The following is a 19172-nucleotide window of genomic DNA, read 5'->3' on the forward strand; positions in this document are numbered from 1 at the left end:
GTCAATACATTTGAGACACAGATTGGCCATGATTTCATCTAATGGTCGACCAAATGTGAGGAGCAGAATGACAAATCACACACGAGCCAATGCTTTGGTATTTATCACATGATGCATTTTGTATTGAGCTATGTTTTCAGGGTAAGTGCAGACCTGTAAAATATACACTGGATGACAGAAGTGTCTTATCTTTTTACTTCATTTGTGGGATGTGGGCGTCACTGGCTGGCCAGCATTTATTGTCCGCCCCTAGTTGCCCTTGAGAAGGTGGTGGTGAGCTGCCTTCTTGAACTGCTGCAGTCCATCTACCAACAAGTGTCCTTTAGGAAGGAAATCTGCTGACCTGATCTAGCTGATGTATGGGACCCATAAAAATATATTGCTTCTAGAATAGTCTAGCAACACATTTAGATACTCAATAAGAGGGCTCACCACCACATTCTCAAGGACAATGAGGGATGGGCTATAAATGCTGGCCCAGCCAGCAACACCTACATCCGAATAAATATTTTAAAAAGTAATATGTTTATAAATACTTAAGAAGATCTATACAAACACATATAAGAATGTAAATCATAAAAATTACAAAATTTCACAGCAGCAAGTTTGTGAGGTTTAGAGTATACTATATTAGTAACTGACTTACCTAAAGAAAGTCAATTTTCAGTAATGTTTGTGTACAGTGATGAAATGTTGTTGAGAAAGATTGGGAGCAAAGTTTTAACTGTTGATGAGTAAAGATTGGCAACATTTGACTCACATTGGCTCTAACCTCTCCAGGCAGCGCCACTGGTCATGCTGATGTGTAAACAGGTGGACTCATTCTCCAGGGAGTGCTACAGTTTAAACTCCCAGGCTGGAAGATGCACAATGTTGGACACTGTCTGCACACGGTCACATTGTATTGATTGGTCTTCATTATGCAGGATGATTCTAAATTGAAGCTGTTACGTTCATCTCAAACCCCAAAGGTTACATATATGTTATATATATGCCGAGAGAGAGAGAGCTGAGTAAACTCCGACCAGTCTACTGAAAGAAAGCAAGCAAGCAATAATCTCAAGCTTCTGACAGGTGAGTCCTAACAGTTCCAAGTCTTTGATACATTTGGACATAATTATGTCAAGTTTCTTATGAGTAGTGGAAGATCATAAGATTTGCTGACTGAAAATTGTTCATTTAATTAGTGTTAAGGATTTTCAGACTTGTAATCCATTAATAATTTAATAAATGCATAAATTGTTTCACTTTAGGGAAGAACGATAAGATTGATTTCCAATACTTTGTTTCTAAAGTGCCTTTCATATCAAACAGTCATCATTAAATTTTATTTGTGGGTGAATCCTATGTGATTTATCATATTGCTATCTCTTAATGTAGGTTAAATATTAAATAAATGGCTAGGGTTAATTAATTGTTAGGGTTATTACTAACTATTTGACACTTTTGGTGAGTCTTTTTTAAAGTATCGTATGGGAAATCCCAGCCAATACATTTAAAATGCTGGTATAACCTTGAAAGATTAATTCAGAAATTAAATGTTCATATTGTGGAACTTGGTGTTCAACTCAAACGTGATGGCAGAAATCGAAGGGAATGTTTAGTGTGTGGGGATTGTTGCACGGAAAGTGCACAATGTGGACTCTGCAGCATACATTGTACTCCAAATTCTCTGCTCGTTTATTTTCTGCTTTACAATCTTAAAGATTAAAACATTTTGAATGAATACTGCATCCTCTGAAGTAATAGCCTCTCCCTTTCACTTTGAGGGTACACACCTGAGCAAAAGCCATGTCTTGTGAAATTTACTCTCGATTTCAAGGTACTCCAAACTACCAATGTAAAATAGAAGTGGCAAGTCTCTCATAGGATACACCTCCCTCAGCTCATCATGTTTCTACATCAGTGACTGTATTCCCACCTTCAAGTCAGGAGAGTTCCTTTTCAAATCCTTTGGAGAGCACTTCATGATGACACTTCATTGGAATGATAAGGAAATGCTGGAGATTGGAGATGCTGCTTTTCAGCTGAAGTGTTAAACCAAAACAATATTGTTCGGCTGGACATAAAAGCTCCTAAGGCACTCTTCGGGAGAAAAAGAACAGAATTCTGACATTGTCCTGGGTGATTTTCCTGTTTTAACCAACACCAACTAAAAAACAAATTAACTGGTCATTGGTTTCAGTTGCAATGTGTGAGCTAATTAATAAGCTGGCATCTCATACTGTCTGAAATCTAAGCCCTTCCGATTCTACTAATGTTGTCCAGGTATAGCAAATTACCTTGTTCATAGCAAATTGCTTATTTAGTTGATGTAAGTTTCACGTGACTTCTCCCATCTCATAATGGTGAAATGTTTCATGCACCAAACCAAGTTTCACACCAGGCTAAACCTATTAACTGATAAAGGGAAGAAATAAATTATATTTTTATAGCACCTTTCATGACTTTTGGACATTCCGAAAGTACTTTACAAACAATAAAGCACTTTTGAAATGCAGTCATTTTCATAATGTGGGAGATGCTGCAGCTGATTTCACAAAAATGGTGTTGTGTTGATAACCAGATGAGATTGACTCAGTTATAAATATTGGCCAGGTAATTAGTGAGAACTCCCTCTTGCTTCTTCAAACCATAGAGTCATTGTGGCTCAGAAGGATGCCATTTGGCCCATTGAGTCCATTGTTGGATCGCTGCAAAGTAATGCAGTCAGACCCATACCCTGGCTGTACATCAGCATCACCTTGCAAGTTTATTTCCCACAAGCTTCCATCCAATTTCTTTTTCTAAGTCATTCATCATCTCTGCACAAACTCTCACAGGCACTGAGTTCCAAGTCATTACCGCTCACCGTAATAATAGGCTCTTTCTTCCATCTTCTACGTCTCTCACCCAAAACTTTAAATCTGTGTCCCCCCAGCCTTCATACCATTAACTAATGGGAGCAGTTTATTCTTGTCTACCTTATTTAAACCTGTCATAATCTTGTACATGTCTTTCAAACCTCCCCTCAATCTCCTTTTCTCTGAGAAAAATTACTCCATCTTCTTCAACCTAATTTTATATCTGAAATCTCTCATATAAGCCCTCATCCCTGTAACTGATCTGGTCAAAGTGTGGGGAAGGTGATACCTGGTTGGACTGCACCTGAACAGGGCCAGGATAAATATCCTTGCAGGGACACTTGTTAATGCTGCTGGGAAGAGTTTAAGCTAGGTTTGCCAGGAGAAGGAGAAGCAGGGGCCAAATTCCAAGCAAGGAGGAGGAGGCAGAAACTTAACAAGTGACTCTGAAAAACAGAGGAAGTAGAGGTTAAAAATATCTGAAAGGACAATGGATATGGCTTCAATACTAACCTTCAAAAGGCAATTGGACAAATGCTTGAAAGAGGAAAAATTGCAGGGTTATTGGGGAAGATGGCGATCTAATAGGAATTCTCTAGGAAAGGACCAGCACAGACTTGAACGGCCAAAATTGCCTTCTTCTACACTATTATATTTGATCATCTTAGGTATGGCCTCTTAAAATTGTCGGTGTAACTGGAGATAATCTTTCAGTTTCTTATCAATTACAGAACCTGGCTTATTTTTTTCACCAGTTACGCAAATCAGATATAGGAGGCTCATCCACAGCAACATAATGGCTTTCCAGAGAAACCTGCATTTCCTGGTATTCCTGCTGCTGATTGTTAACACTGAGTTTTCCACAGCCCAACACTGGTCCCATGGTTGGTATCCAGGAGGGAAGAGAGAAGTGAGTCTATCTCAATCTCCAGATGTGAGTCCTACTCTCTCAGCATTCTTTAATCTTTGCTAAAATCCTAACTGCTTCCCGTGAATGTAACAACCAAAAAGGAATTGACAACTCTTTACTTATTTATATTTATTAGAATATGCAACATAGTGATATTCTCAAGGGATCTTTACTTCCAGTTGAAAGTCCTGGAATATAAATACAAAATTCTGGAATTGCCCATTAGGGTCAGATAATGTCTGTGGAGACAGAACGGTTAACATTTCGAACCAATGACTTTTCATCAGAACTGGAATAAGTCAGAGATGTGATGGTTTTAACCAAATGCAGAGGCACAGAAATGTGAGAGGGGTTAACAGCTCTGAACTTTAAAAATTGGTCATATCATCAACTTGCTTAAATTTAAAATTTATTATGATCGGTCAACAAGAGGGACTAGAAAGAAATTGGTAGACCCCATAACTTCAATTGAAACGGTATGACCACAGTTCTGTTAGGAAAGAAGTTCTAGGATAGTGACATTGAAGGAATGGTAATATATTTCCAAGTCAGGATGGGGAATGGCTTGGAGGGGAACTCCCATGTGTCTTGATCCAAACATGGACAAGGGAGCTGAACTCAAAAGGCAAAGTGGGTTTGATTAGTCTTGACATTAAGGTAGCACTTGCCCAAGTGTGGTATCATCAAGGAACAAAACTAAAGTCAATACAAATCAGAGGGAAAACACTCTACCCATTAGAGTCATGCCTAGTGGTTGTCGGAGGTCAGTCATCTCAGCTCCAGGACATCTCTGCAGGCATTCCTAAGGGTAATGTCCTATGCCCAACCATCTTCAGCTTCTTGATCAATGACCTTCACTCCGTCATAAGGTCAAAGGTGGGAAATTCACCAATGATTGCACAATGTTCAGCACCATTTGCAACTCCTCGGACACTGAAGCAGTCCATGTCTAAATGCAGCAGGACCTGGAGAACATTTAGGTTTGGCTGTAAAATGGCAGTTAAAATTTGTACCACACCAGTGTCAGGCAATGGCCATCTTTATCGAAAGAGAGTCGAACCATCATCCTTTGATTTTCAATGATGCACTATCACTGAATCCACAACTATTGACATTTTAAAGTTACCATTGGCCAGACTAGCCAGGTACATGTTATAGCAGGTCAGAAGCTGCGAACTCCATGGACAGTAACTCATCTCCTGACTCCACAAAGGCCTGTCCACCACATACAAGGCACAACTCAGGAGTGCGATGGAATATTTTCCATTTGCCTGGAAGGGTGCAGCTCTAGCAACACAAAAATCTCAATGCCTCCCAGGACATAGTGGCCCATTTGATTGATACGCTGGCTGTCAGCTTCAGTATTCACTCCCATCATGACCAATGCACAGTGGCAGCAGTATGGCCATCTACAAGGTGCACTGCAACAACTCCCCAAAGTTCCTTAGACAGAAATGTCCAAATGCATGATTTCTACCACCTGTAAGGAGAAAGGCAGACCTGCCCTCCCTCCTCCCTGATTTGTTTTGCCTCTCACCCACGTCCGTTTCTGCTCTGTCAGCTCTGTAAAATTCTCCGGAGCTGAGATGACTGACCTCCAATAACTACTAGGCATGACTCTAACGGGTAGAGTGTTTCCCCTCTGATTTGAATTGACTTTAGTTTTGTCTGAATTCTGCAGACAGGGGCTAGTCAAGACTCAATATAACTGAAGTAGTAAGTCAGGCTTTTTTACTCCAAACCTCTTAAGGTAAAGAAACAGGGATAATTACTTCTACAGAGGAGGTTAAGGGGTTGAAGGAGGACTAAACGGTGGTCGAAGATAACTGTATTGCACAAGTTCAATTGAATGCTCCTTGTCATTTCCTAGGCTTCAGAAGAAATCAAGTTATGTCAAGGTGAGGGTTGCCTGTTGCTGCGAAGTCCACGTAGAGGGATCATAAGGAGCATTGTGGTAATTAGAACATTCTTATTTTTTTCAGGAAATACGAATAGTGGCTTGAATAAACAATATAAAAATTCCACCTGGTTTTGCAAATAAGGGAAGACATTGTGAAAATACTGCATAATCCCACAAGGGTTACAGTACCATTTTGTTAAATTTCAGAGGCATATTTGTCAATTATCAGATTTTGTTTTTGTTGAGTTTCTGCTGTTCAGGAATTAAGTACAAGGGGCTGCAATTACATGGAAGGACTTGAGAAATTGAGATTCTTAGAGCTGAGAAAGTTAAGTAGTGATTTAACGCACATATTTAAAGTTGTGAGAGTTTTTGAGAGAGTATGGCAAAACTAGTTCCAGTGGTAGTCTGATTGGTGACAAGAGGATGCAGATTAAGGTAATTGGCCAAAGAATAACAGGGGAGATTCACCAGCATTTTATCATCTGCCTGAAAGGACAGTGGAAGTAGATTCATTGGTAACTTTTAAAAGTGAATTGGATAAATACTTAAAAAGGGAAACTTTTCAAAGTCATTTGTGAGGCAACATGGAGGTGAGATTAATGGGATCGATCTTTCAAAGTGGGCCAGACATGAAGGGCTGCATCACTTCCTTTTGTGCTACATCATTTAGTGAGTGTGTACAGTTAGGCCAAAATCAGTGCTCATTTCCTGTGATTCTGGATTTAAAGGTTATAGCCAGAACAAGAGTTCTATTATTTAGAACTGTGGGTGTGCAGGGTTTGCAACTGTCCTTAGGAAGATTATTAATGATTTTTATCTTGAAAGTGTAATGTTACATCCTCAAAGGACTATAGAATAACTCTCTCCATTTGAGAGAGAGAGATAGATGCTTATGTAGGGCTTGAGGTGACCATTCCACAAGGTGATAAGGCAGGTCTCTTTGCTGTATTATTGCTGGTGCAATGAATGAATCCATGCTGTTGCCTTACCACACTGTAGTGATCTAATCAACTGAGCTTTACATTGAAAGTAGATCTTAAGCATATCAAGAAAGCAGCACTATTCTGGATAAGTATGAAATTATAATGAGTTTGTTCATTCTGCTCTTTTATATTCCTGTCTCTGTCGTAAAATCAGATGGATATGTTGGTGCAACAGATTCAGAAGAAGAAATGAAGTCTGCCTTGTTTTCAGATTGCCCCCAGTGTAAATTATAAGCTCATGAAGCTGATGTGCCTGAAGATATTTTCCTCAGAAATATGATTTTAAATTCTGCAATGAGTTTCTGTCAAAGGAAAGCTCATCTCATGTACTTGGCTTGAAGACTATTAAATGGTGCTGTGAGGCTGTTTGAGTGACATCTGTGAAAACACTGCAGATAGACTTCCCTTTCTGGCATTTTAATTTCAACCTTGTGAAATGAAGGACTTTATTTTGCCATGTATCGATAACACCAACTCTCAAATGCCATTGCTTGAATATGAGAAATACTCAAGAAAAGAGATATAAACAGTTGGTGTGTTTTATTTAATAACTGTTTTTCCAAGCTTTGGCATTATTTTGCCTTAAGCTAAAGCAACTGTACATGTCTGAAAATCTTTACAAATTATCATTTCTCTCTATTTTGCATTAAAAGATGATTGTATTCAATGTGTTTCAGCGTCAAACTTCAGGTAACATTTCATGGTTTTGGGTTCAGGGTTCCTCCGAATGGACACATTAATCGGATGGGAAAATGGTCCTGGTGTCACACGTGGGATCCATGGCACAGCTCTCTACAACAGGGGAACAGAATAATAATCGATGTGTACTAAAATAACCATCTCCTTTAATGATTACAAAGGATCTATGAAAAGCACCTAGAATACATTTGCTCCAAATGAGCTCACATAAGGAAACAATAATAAATAGGTTCATGCAAATCATTAAAGCTGGGAAAAAGGACAAGCTCATGAAAATTATTCCCATTTCAGCATTAAATTCCAGGCTGATTGACAAGGGATTTCACTGCTGTAGTGTGGAATGTTGTACATTCAGTGACACTCAAGAAAGGTCTAGCAGAGCTTCCTTTTCTGTGTCCAACAATGTCTTTTTAAAATTCTTTCATACAATGGGTGGTGTTAATGCCAACATTTGTTTCTCATTCTTCAATACCCTTGAGAAAGTGATGGTGAGCCACTTTTTTGAACCATTGCTGTCTTTCTGTGGTGAGAAAACTTGAATAGGTCACTGAGTCAGCTCAGTGAGAAGCTAAGAGTTAGCCATATTACCTCGGGTTTAGAGTAGGTCAGACCAGGTAAGGGTGGAAAATTTCTTCTCTACATTTGTGAACGACATGAATTTTACAGCAATCGTTTAGTTTCATGGCTGCAATAATAAAATTAGCTTTCAATTCCAGACTTTATTAATTCATTGAATTCAAATTCACCAACTATTAGTGGTACCTGTATTGGAACATGTCCCCAGAGCATTAGCCTTTAGATGAAGGATACTTACAGTGAGATTTGCACTAAAGCAGCATCTCCCAGTTTTACTGTGGTCAGCCAATGCAGTCTTAATGATACTTTTAAGGTTGACGAAGGTGGCATTTCCCTGTTGCACACCTTTTTGGTTGTCTCAGTGACACTTCCAATCTTGTGCTACATGCTGAACCCTGCAACGCACTATCATAGAAGCCCTACAATGTGGAAGAAGTCCATTCAGCCCATCGAGTCATCACTGACCCTCCAAAGACCATCCCACCCAGACTGCTACCTTATCCCTGTAACACTGCTTTTCCCATGCCTAGTCCATCTAGCCTACACATTCCTGGACACAGCAATTTAGCATGGCTAATCCGCCTAACCTGCACATCTTTGGACTGTGGGAGGAATCTGGAGCACTCGGAGGAAACCCACGCAGACACGGGGAGAATGTGCAAACTCCACACAGACAGTCGCCCGAGGGTGGAATTGAACCTAGATCCCTGGCGCTGTGAGGCAGCAGGGCTAACCACTGAATCACTCTGCTGCCCCATTTTTCTTCACTGTTTTTTAGCAGATGGTATAAATGGTATTCCTGTCAGATGGGCTGCAAGATGATTTAAAACCCATGTCAATGGAAACCTCCTGGAAAAAACATGTACCTAACTGTAGTCAAATGAATGCAAATTAACTCTGATTATAGACGATGAAAGTATGACTTTTGAGCTATTCTCTTGCCTATTCGCACGTAACATACACCACACGCACACACATACATACACACGCACATACAGAGACAGACACACAGACAGACACACACAGACACATCTACCTTTATGAAGCTTTGATGGGTGGCACGGTGGCTCATTGGTTAGCACTGCTGCTGTCACAGCGCCAGGGACCCGGGTTTGATTCCATCTTCAGGCAGTGACTGTCTGTGTGGAGTTTGCACATTCTCCCTGTGTCTGCATGGGTTTTCTCCAGGTGCTCTGGTTTCCTCCCACAATCCAAAGATGTGCAAGTTAGGTGGATTGGCCATGCTAAATTGCCCATAGTGTTCAGCAATGTGGAGGTCAGGTGTGTTAGCCAGGGTAACAGAGATAGTGTAGGGGGATGTGTCTGGGTGGGATGCAGCTTGGAGGGTTGGTGTGGACTTGTTGAACCAAATGGCCTGTTTCCACGCTGTAGGGATTCTATAAAATAAGGCTCTTCTTTTGAACAATCTAGGACTAATGAGCCAGTTACTCACCCTGTGTACAGCAGATTCCAGATGAGGCACATTTCCCGCCATTGCTGCCACAGGCCCTGCCACTGGGTTCACAAGGAGACAGCAGGTAATCTTCCTTCTGACACCTCAGGGTCTCGGAGGTTCCAATGTAGCAGCCAAACCCCTCCCCACAGCAAATACTGGCTCCAAAGCAATGGCCTCTGTTACCAGGACCACATGACAAGCACTGGGAAAGATTAGAAAGGGGGTTATGTCACTGGAGTCTTAATTACAGAGAAGCTGCAGAAGCAATTTTTACGCTTCACTCTTTGAAGCTAAATCCCAACCCTTCATGTTTTGAGGAAGAACAGACATGCACATGCAAACTGTCTTTGACCTCTGCGTTTGTTTTGCTGCTGATGGAGTGGAGTTACTTGTAGGAAACTACAGACTCAGGTTTGTGGACAGCAAATTCCCAAAAAGCTGCAGTGAGTTCAATGATGAGATAGTCTATTGCAATGTAGCTCACTGAGGGATAAATGTTTGTCCCTTGCACTTTGTTAAATAGTACCTGCACCCATTGGATTCTCGGTTTAACATCACCCAAAGATCCTCACCTTTGATCCCACAACCGTCTAGCAAAAAATGAGGGTCAGCTACAGATCCAAAGCTCACTGTAATGCACCTAATGGATAAATATGTGGGCAAACAGGACTGAACGAGCTGGATTTTGACGACTGGATTGCCAGGGTTCTGGAGGTGCATGTGACCCTGAGGACACAGACAGACTCACTTTGTCTTAGGCTGCCCCCCCCCAACTGCACTGCATTCAGAGTTAGACAAATCCAGTCAGGGCTCAATCCAACAACAGGGATAAGTGGAGGGAGGGTGGCTCAGTGACTAAATGGTTAGAACTGCTGCCTCATAGCACCAGGGACCTTGGTTCAATTCCACCCTGGGCTGACTATCTGTGTGGAGTTGGAACGTTCACCCTGTGTCTGTGTGAGTTTCCACCGGGGAGGCCTGGTTTCCCCCCACTGTCTGAAAGTTGTGCAAGTTAGGTGGATTGGCCATGCTAAATTCCCATAGTGTTCAGGGTGTGGGTTGTATGCGTTTGCCATGGGAAATGCAGGGTTACAGGGATAGGGTGGGGGGACGGGTCTGTGTTGGATGCTCTTTGGAGGGTCAGTGTAGACTCCATGTGTCAGATGGCCTGCTTCCACACTGTAGAGATTCTGTGATTGTCTGTTTGGGGGAAGAAACCTCACACTGAATACAATGTTTGTGTCACCTTTGTCTCAAAGTATTGGAAGGGGTGTCTGTTAGACACTGCCTTTAAATCTACCTGAGTGAGAGATCAGTGCTAACAGTCCCCAGGGAACTGAGCACAAACAACAACCACTGACCTCAGCAGGATAAGGGTATGGGATGTAAAGTAAAGATGGAAGAAGCAAACTGTCACTGAGAATATTTGTTCTCACAGATGGAAAGGGAGATTAAATGAATTCAGACTTTCCTCCTCATCCTTGGGGGGGAGCGAAACCCTATTAGTTTGCAAACTCACTAACAGATATAAAGATGTGATTGTTTTATGTGGCAAATCTCTCTGTATAACTAAACCCTTTGGGCAGTTAGGGATTGGCAATGAATGCTGGCCGAGTCAGCAATACCTACATCCACAAAAAATGAAAAAAAAAGGCCAGATATTACCAAGTACACCATGAGCAGAAATGTTTGAAGCAGAATGTGGACACTCATTCTGTGGTCTGTACAGTGTCAGCCATATAGCCTCCAAAGTACAACAATGCTATTTCTCTGACTACCTGAACTTGGTTGTACTGTAACCTGAATACTTGTCACCGATTGCTGATCCCTCAGCATCGGACTGCTCCCAGAATTCCTCTTTGTATGTATAGCACAGAACGGGCTGCTTTTCTTTTTCAAGGATGGGGTATGGCATTGGCTGAGGCTGGGAGTGTGAGTTAGAAGATAGAACAGTGCAGCACAGTAACAGGTCCTTCGGCCTACTATGTGGTTTCCCTAATGTGAAACCGTGATTTTAATGTGACTGGCAAACCTGAGGCTGATGAGAACTGTTCTTAATGATCATGCCCGGAGAGCAGATTCAGTAAGAACGTTCAAAAATGAATTAGATGAATCATTGAAATAGGGAAAGGACAACAGAGTGGGAGTAACTGTAGCTCTTTTGGAGAGTTTGAACAGGTCTGATTTTTTAAATTCATTCATGGGATCTGGACATCGCTGGTGGGCAAGCATTTGTCGCCCATTTCTAGATGCCCTTGAGAAGGACAATTAATGCCCTCCTTATGTGCTGAGTTATTCTGTGAAATGCTTCAACAGAATGGGTAATGCATGTCTATGTAATGTCTCATGCTCAGAAGAATCAATTAAATACTGTCCTATGAAAACTATTAACAAAGATTAGGGTCACTAACACAGAAATTGAAGATTTGTTTTCAAGTCACTAAGACAGGTCTGCCAGAGAAATCTTAGGAATGTTAAAATAATTACATTTTTCCCCAGTTTTCTTTGACCCCCTTCTGTCTATTAGGTAAGGAGAATATTGGAGATGGGTTAAAAAGGCTGCTTAACTGGATGGTCAGAGACTGGAGAGTATTTGACGGACCTTCCTGGGATTTGTCTTATAACAGCTGGCAAATTTAGAAGCAGCACTCTGATCAAGAGTTGCATACAAGCTATGTAACAAAATAAATCAGCAGCAAAAGGTTAAAAAAGAAACGGTCCAGTATCTTCCACTATTCATTGTACTCTTTCTGAATTCTTAATCTAATCATTCAACAGAATCAGCAGTGCTTAAAATATCTTGACAGAAAGGCAAAGAAAGTTGCTCCTTACCTGTCTGACCTCCATGTCCATGATGGATCGCTTGCCTCCGACAGGACAGTTGTTGATGTAACAAGCTGAGGTGAAGCTGATGAGGCACAGGAGGCAAACTGTGAGATAGGCAGACTGCATGATGTCCCACCTTTGGAACGGGACCCAGAAAACCTTCCAAACTGCACTGAGCATCTTTGAATCCTCACCTTATTTATACTCTCCAGCAATCATTCTGAGTACGGAGGTGCTATCGTTTTGCTAATTTAGCACAGGCTGAATATATTTTCTAAACTATTTTAATGAACAGATCTATAATGCCACACACGATTCACCTGAGGTCACTCTATAACCTTGATGAATGCTTTATTTTTGCAATTAGTTAAGAAAGGAAATTAATTTATATGAGTACAATACATTTGTATCTGAATATCATTTTCCAATTAAATGTTACTTCTTTTGAACCTGACGCAAGAAGGTCATGTTTTATGTTGCCCCTTTGGAAATGTTTGCTGGCTCTACATCTCCAGGTGTTTCAAAAGGCTGTGTGCAACATGGTCTGTTAACAATTTACATCACATCGGAAACTTGTCAATGTGGCCTAAACTCAACAGGGAGTCAGCTAGTGTGTAACCACAGTCAGCAAAGTTCCTGCCTCAGCCTCCTTTTAACGTAATGTATGAACCCAGGGTTGTGAGGAGATATTTTGCAGGAAACTGTGCAGTGCTAAGCTTCTACAGCAGGTTAACGAGAACAGGCAGGTCCCTTCTGAAAAAGTAATTCCTCAAGGTAGTGTCCTAGGCCAAATCGTCTTTAGCTAGTTCATCAAAGACCTTCCCTCCATCATAAGGACAGCAGTGGGGATGTTCGCTGATGATTGCACAATGTTCAGCACCATTCATGATTCCCCAGTTACTGAAGCAATCCAAGTTCAAATGCAGCAAGACCTGGACAATATCCAGGCTTTGACTGACAAATGACAAGTAACACTGATGCCACACAAATGCCAGTCAATGATCAACTCTAGTGAGAGAGAATCTAACCACTGTTCCTTGACATTTTATGACTGAATCCTCCAGTATCAACATCCTGTGGGTTATCATTGACCATAAACTCAACTGGACTCACCATATAAACACAGTGGCTACAAAAGCAGGTCAGAAGCTGGGAATACTGCAGCAAGTAACTCACCTCCTAACTCCCCAAAGTCTGTCCACCTTCTACAAGGCACAAGTCAGGAGTGTGATGGAATACTCCCCACTTGCCTGGATGAGTACAGTCCCAACAACACTCAAGAAGCTTGACACCATCCAGGAAAAAGCAGTCCACTTGATTGGCATCACATTTACAGGCATCCACTCCCTCCACCACCGAAGCTCAGTAGCAGCAGTGTGTACTATCTACAAGATGCACTGCAGAAATTCACCAAAGATCCTCAGACAGCACCTTCCAAACCCATGGCCACTTCTGTCTAGAACAACAAGGGCAGCAGATCCTTGGGATTATCACCACCTGCAAGTTCCACGCCAAGCCACTCACCATCCTGACTTGGAAATATATCGCCATTCCTTCACTGTCACTGGGTCAAAATCCTGTAACTCTGTCCCTAATGGGATTGTGGGTCTACATACAGCAGGTGGACTTCAGCAGTTCAAGAAGGCAGTTCAGCACCACCTTCCCAAGTGTAACTAGGGATGGCCAAGAAATGCTGGCCAACCAGTGGTACCCGTGTCCCATGAGTGAATTTTTAAAAAAAAGATATGACACATGAATATATGCCACAAAAATAGGTGGGATGGCAAATAGTGAGGATAACATACTGAATCTGCAGATGGATATAGAATGCTTAAGTGAGTGGGCTAAAACATGGCAGATGGAATATAATGTAAGAAAATATGAGCTGATGTAGTTTGGCAGGAAGGCTAGAGGAACTGAACATTAGTGAAATGGAGAAAGCTGCAGCACAGAGAAATGTGGCAGCCTTTATATATGAATCATAAAAAGCTAGTATACCATTTCAGTGAATAATAGGGAAGGCAAATGGAATTCTTTATTTATAGAATAATAAAATCATAGATATTTACAGTACATAAGGAGGGCTTCGACCTATCGTGCCTGTTTCAAAAGGAATAGTATGTAAGAATAGGGAAGCCTTGCTAAAACTATACAACAACTAGTTAGATAGCACACAGAGTACTGTGTACAGTTTTGGTCATCTTATCTGAGGAAGGAGATCCTGGGATTGGAGGCATTGCAGAGAATCTTCACTAGATTGATCCTAGGCATGGAGGGACTGTCTCAAGAGGAGATGTCGAGTAGGTTGGATGATGGCTGCTGCTTCTTAGCGTTGTAGTCATCCAAGCAACTGGGGAGCAATCCAACACACTCTTGTACTTCTCAGTGAGGTTGTCTCTAATTCTTCACTCCAAAGACAATAGATCCAAATTGCTCAGCTGCTTATCAAAGGATAATTCTCTTACTATTGTCTCCAATACAATTATATCTTTTCTTAAATGAGGAGGCTGAAACTGCATAGAATTCCACATGTAGTCTCTCCCTCTACTGATAGTAGCAAGACCTCCTTATTCCTATACTCCAAACTCTTTACAGTAAAGGCTAATGTGCCATTTGCTTTCCTAATTGTTTGCTATACTCACATGCTAACTGTCTATGTTCCTTGCACAAGCCTGCTGTGTATAAGTTATCACAAGCTATCTTTAATTCAACTACTTATTAAGAAATTTCACAAACAATCAAATGCTGAAACAATTATTTAAACTTTACTGCATGTAACAACCAAAATAAAACCCTTCAAGTAAGCAAGTTCAGCCTTACAGCTCAACTTCATTATTACCCGATTAATGGTGGAATTTAGCTATAATTCTAACTAACATTGTCTGTCTCTAGATGTCCAGGGTTCAAACCTCATGCCATGTTGCTCTTCAAAGTTCTGCTGCTAAACAATCCTGAAGTTGAATTCTTATAGGATTTTCTGTTTTGTGAAGTTTCTGATGTGACCTTGTTGATGATCCTTTAGATCTGTTCATCCGCAACATTGATTACACTTCTGGAGTCATCAGGACTGGAGCTTGTTTTCTTATCAGGAGTAGCTTCTCTGTTCCTCGTTAACTGTTTGTTCCAAACACTGACTTTCCTGCCATTTATCCCTTCACCTCAGGACATTCCTTATGCAAGCAATCTTAATCGTCCATTCCTCATAAGGCACTAAGTTATCAGGCATTTGTTCCTTCCTCTCTCCCAGGAAACAGTTACATCGCTTCAACTCATTCTTCCCAGGGATGTTCCTTTTAATTCCATTATAACAGTTTCTTCTTGTCTCTTTCATCTCAGGAAACAGTTTATTCCAGAAAGAGGTATTGTTAATTCTTTCTATCCCTGAACAGTTATTAATGTTTTGAAGCTTACAGTATCACAAGCCCATCCCAAGTCTCTTTCAGCACCAACACTTTCAAGTTTTACACCCTTTAATAATTAGTCTGCTTTTCTGTTCTTAGTGAATAGTAAATAACTTCATACTTTCCTACATTAAAACCTATCTGTTGCTCACTCACTTAACCACCTCTTTGTAGCCTCTCTGTATCCTCCCAACATCCTAAATTTTCACCTAACTCTGTATCATCAGAAAACACATATACTTTACTCTCTGACTCTTCATCAGAGTTATTAGTTTAGATTGTAAATAGCTGAGGCACCAGCAGCGAATCTTGTATTGCTCAAATCTCAAATGTCAAATGTCCAAATTATTTTCTTCAGGCCTCAAGCAGGAGACAATGAAACACAGAAACAGGCCTTTAGATAGATCAGTAAATTGATGGCACAAATAGAAGTAAGTATGCACAGAGAGCTAACTGCAAGGTGGGCAAGTCTAGAAACTGAATAGATGGGGGTTCTTGACATTTCAGAAGGATGAGACAAGGTAAAGGAGGCAAAACAGCTTTTGTAATATCGAAGGTGACCAGTGCAGCAGTGACATCTTATCTTTGACAACAAGGTGCAGGGCTGGATGAACACAGCAGGCCAAGCAGCATCATAGGAGCAGAAAGGCTGACGTTTCGGGCCTAGACCCTTCATCAGAAAACATCTTATCTTTGCTTGGAAGACAATGTGTAGAAATACAGTAGGTGCAGATAAGAAATAACAATGGAAATAACTTACTGCTGGGTGTAGTTTATAGGCCCCTTAACAGTAGTTATCTGTAAGACAAAGTATAAATCAAGAATCAGCCTCGGAGGTAGAAGACAGAGAGTGGTGGTAGAGGGTTGCATTTCAGACTGGAGGTCAGTGACCAGCGGTGTGCCACAAGGATCAGTGCTGGGTCCACTGCCTTTCATCATTTATATAAATGGTCTGGATGGGAACATTGGAGGTATGGTTGGTAAGTTTGCAGATGACACTGAAATTGGAGATGTAGTGGACAGTGAAGAAGGTTACCACAGAGTACAATGGGATCTTGATCAGATGGGCCAATGGGCCGAGGACTGGCAGATGGAGTTTAGATAAATGTGAGGTGCTGCATTTTGGAAATGCAAATCAGGGCAGGATTTATACACTTAATGGGAATGTCCTGGGGAATGTTGCTGAACAAGGAAGCCTTGGAGAGCAAGTTTATTGTTCCTTGCAAGTGAAGTTGCAGGTAGATAGGATAGTGAAGGTGGCGTTTGGTATGCTTGCCTTTATTGTTCAGTGTGTTGAGTAAAGGAGTTGGGAGGTCATGTTGAAGCTGTACAGGATGTCAGTTAGGCCACTATTGGAATACTGCTTTCAAATCTAGTCTCCCTGCTATAGGAAGGATGTTGTGAAACTTGAAAGGGTTCAGAAAACATTTACAAGGATGTTGCCAGGGTTGAAGGGTTTGATCTACAGGGAGACGCTAAATCGACTGAGGCTATTTTCGTTGGAGTGTCGGAGGCTGAGGTGTGACCTTATAGAGGTGTATAAAATCGTGGGGGGCATTGATAGGGTGAATAGCCAAGGCCTTTTCCCCCGAGGTGGTGGAGTCCAAAACTAGAGGACATAGGTTTAAGGTGAGAGGGGAAATATTTGAAAGGAACTAAAGGGGCAAATTTTTTTACACAGAGTGTGGTCCTTGTATGGAACGACCTGCCAGGGGAAGTAGTGGAGACTGGTACAATTACAACATTTAAAAGGCATCCAGATGTGTATATGAATAGGAAGGGTTTAGAGGGATATGGGCCAAATGCTGGCCAATGGGACTAGATTAATTTAGGATATCTGGTCCGCATGGACGAGTTGGATCGAAGGGTCTGTTTCTGTGTTGTACAACTCTATGATGCTAAATATCCTAAGAAAGGAACAATAGTAATTGTGGATCCCTTCAAACTTCATATAGACTGATCTAACCATCTTGGCAAAGGAAGTCTTGAGAACAAAGTTTGTTCAGAATGTTTTATTGAAATAATACAGATTGGTTTAGATCTGCTAATATCTAATAGAAAAAAGTCAGAAATAATTATCTCATGGTAAAGGGTCCTCCAGGGAAGAGTAATCATAATAAGATGAAACTTTGCATTCAATTACAGGTGAGAAACCACGTTATAACAAAAGTGTCTAACTTAAAGACAATTATGAAGACAGAGTTGGTTAAGGTAGACTGGGAAAATGGGTTAACAGGTAAGATACCAGGTAAGCAGCAGATATTTGATGACACTCAAAATTATCAACAAAGATATATTCCATTGAGAATGAAAAAGTCTGAGAGAAGAATATAGCAACTGTGTCTAACTAAGGTAAGGATGCTTCCTAAGATATTAACTAAGGTGGAGGGTTATTAAATGGAAAGGAAAGATGTACAATGCTGTAAAATTAGTGACATTCCAGATGTTATGAATGTTTTCGAAGTCATCAATGGAAGACTGAAAAAAACGTAAAGGGATGGCACCAAAAGCAGCCCAAGAACAGTAAAAAAAAATCTGTTGGTAAAAGGAAGGTAAGAACTTAAAACTATCATTAGAACAAAAAAAAACTACATTGCAAACTATTGGCATTAAAGGTTGACAAATCTCCTCGACATAACGATCAACATTTTGGAATCTTAATAGAGGTGGCTGCAGAGATTTCAGATGCATCAGTTGGAATTTTCTACAATTCCCTGGATTCTGGAAAGTATTAGCAGTAAGTTTGTAAATGATACAAAAATTGGTGGGGTGGTAAATAGTGATGAGGATTGCCTTAGAAGACAGGAGGATATAGACAGGCTGGTCAGATGGACTGATCAGTGGCAAATGAAAATCACTCCAGATAAATGTGATATGATGCTCTTGTGCAGGACAAACAAAGCAAGGGATACATGGTGAATGGTAGGACCCTGGCAAGCTCCAGAGATCAAAGGAACATTGGTGTGCATGTCCATAAGACCATAAGATGTATAGGAGCAGATTTAGACCATTCAGCCCATTGAGTCTAATCCACCAATCAATCATGGCTGATATGTATCTCAACCCCATTCTCCTGCCTTCTCCCCATAGCCCTTGATCCCCTTATGAATCAAGAACCTATCTACCTCTGTCATAAATACATTAAATGACTTGGTCTCCACAGCCTTCTCGCAGCAATGAGTTCCACAGATTCACTCACCCCGGCCGACAAAACTCCTCCTCATCTCAATTCTAGAGAGACGTGACTTCACTCTGGGGCTGTGGCCTCAGGTCCTAGTCTCTCCTACTAGTGGAAACAATTTCTTCGTATCCACTCTATCCAGGCCTGTCAGTATGCTGTAAGTTTCAAACAGATTTCCTGCTCATCCTTCAAAACTCCTTCGAATATAGACCCAGAGTCCTCAATTGCTCCTCATGTGACTAGCCCTTCTTCCCAGCGATCATTCTTGCAAACCTCCATCTGGAGCCCCTCCAATGCCGGCACATCCTTCCTTAGATACGGGGCCCAAAACTGCTCACAATATTCTAAATGCTGTTTGACCAGAGCCTTATACAGCCTCAGCAGTACACAGAGT

General features: G+C 41.1%; 2 protein-coding genes across 2 annotated transcripts; one reads left to right on the forward strand and one right to left on the reverse strand.

Annotated features, from left to right (window-relative positions):
• The first annotated feature begins 1002 nt into the window (after positions 1 to 1002).
• On the forward strand, positions 1003 to 6858 carry gnrh2 (gonadotropin-releasing hormone 2). Its single transcript, XM_020514705.2, has 4 exons — positions 1003 to 1074; positions 3599 to 3777; positions 5624 to 5707; positions 6794 to 6858. Exons 2-4 carry the CDS (start codon positions 3640 to 3642, stop codon positions 6830 to 6832), a joined length of 261 nt encoding a protein of 86 aa, XP_020370294.1. The 5' UTR covers positions 1003 to 1074; positions 3599 to 3639; the 3' UTR covers positions 6833 to 6858.
• Positions 6859 to 7273: 415 nt separating this feature from the next.
• LOC109915104 (neurophysin 1-like) lies at positions 7274 to 12322 on the reverse strand. Its single transcript, XM_020514704.2, has 3 exons — positions 12203 to 12322; positions 9368 to 9572; positions 7274 to 7431 (listed from the first exon to the last, which is right to left on the reverse strand). Exons 1-3 carry the CDS (start codon positions 12320 to 12322, stop codon positions 7376 to 7378), a joined length of 381 nt encoding a protein of 126 aa, XP_020370293.1. The 3' UTR covers positions 7274 to 7375.
• Positions 12323 to 19172: the final 6850 nt, after the last annotated feature.

The sequence above is a fragment of the Rhincodon typus genome, chromosome 1 (genome assembly GCF_021869965.1).
Source record: "Rhincodon typus isolate 14 chromosome 1, sRhiTyp1.1, whole genome shotgun sequence".
Classification (NCBI taxonomy): Eukaryota; Metazoa; Chordata; class Chondrichthyes; order Orectolobiformes; family Rhincodontidae; genus Rhincodon; species Rhincodon typus.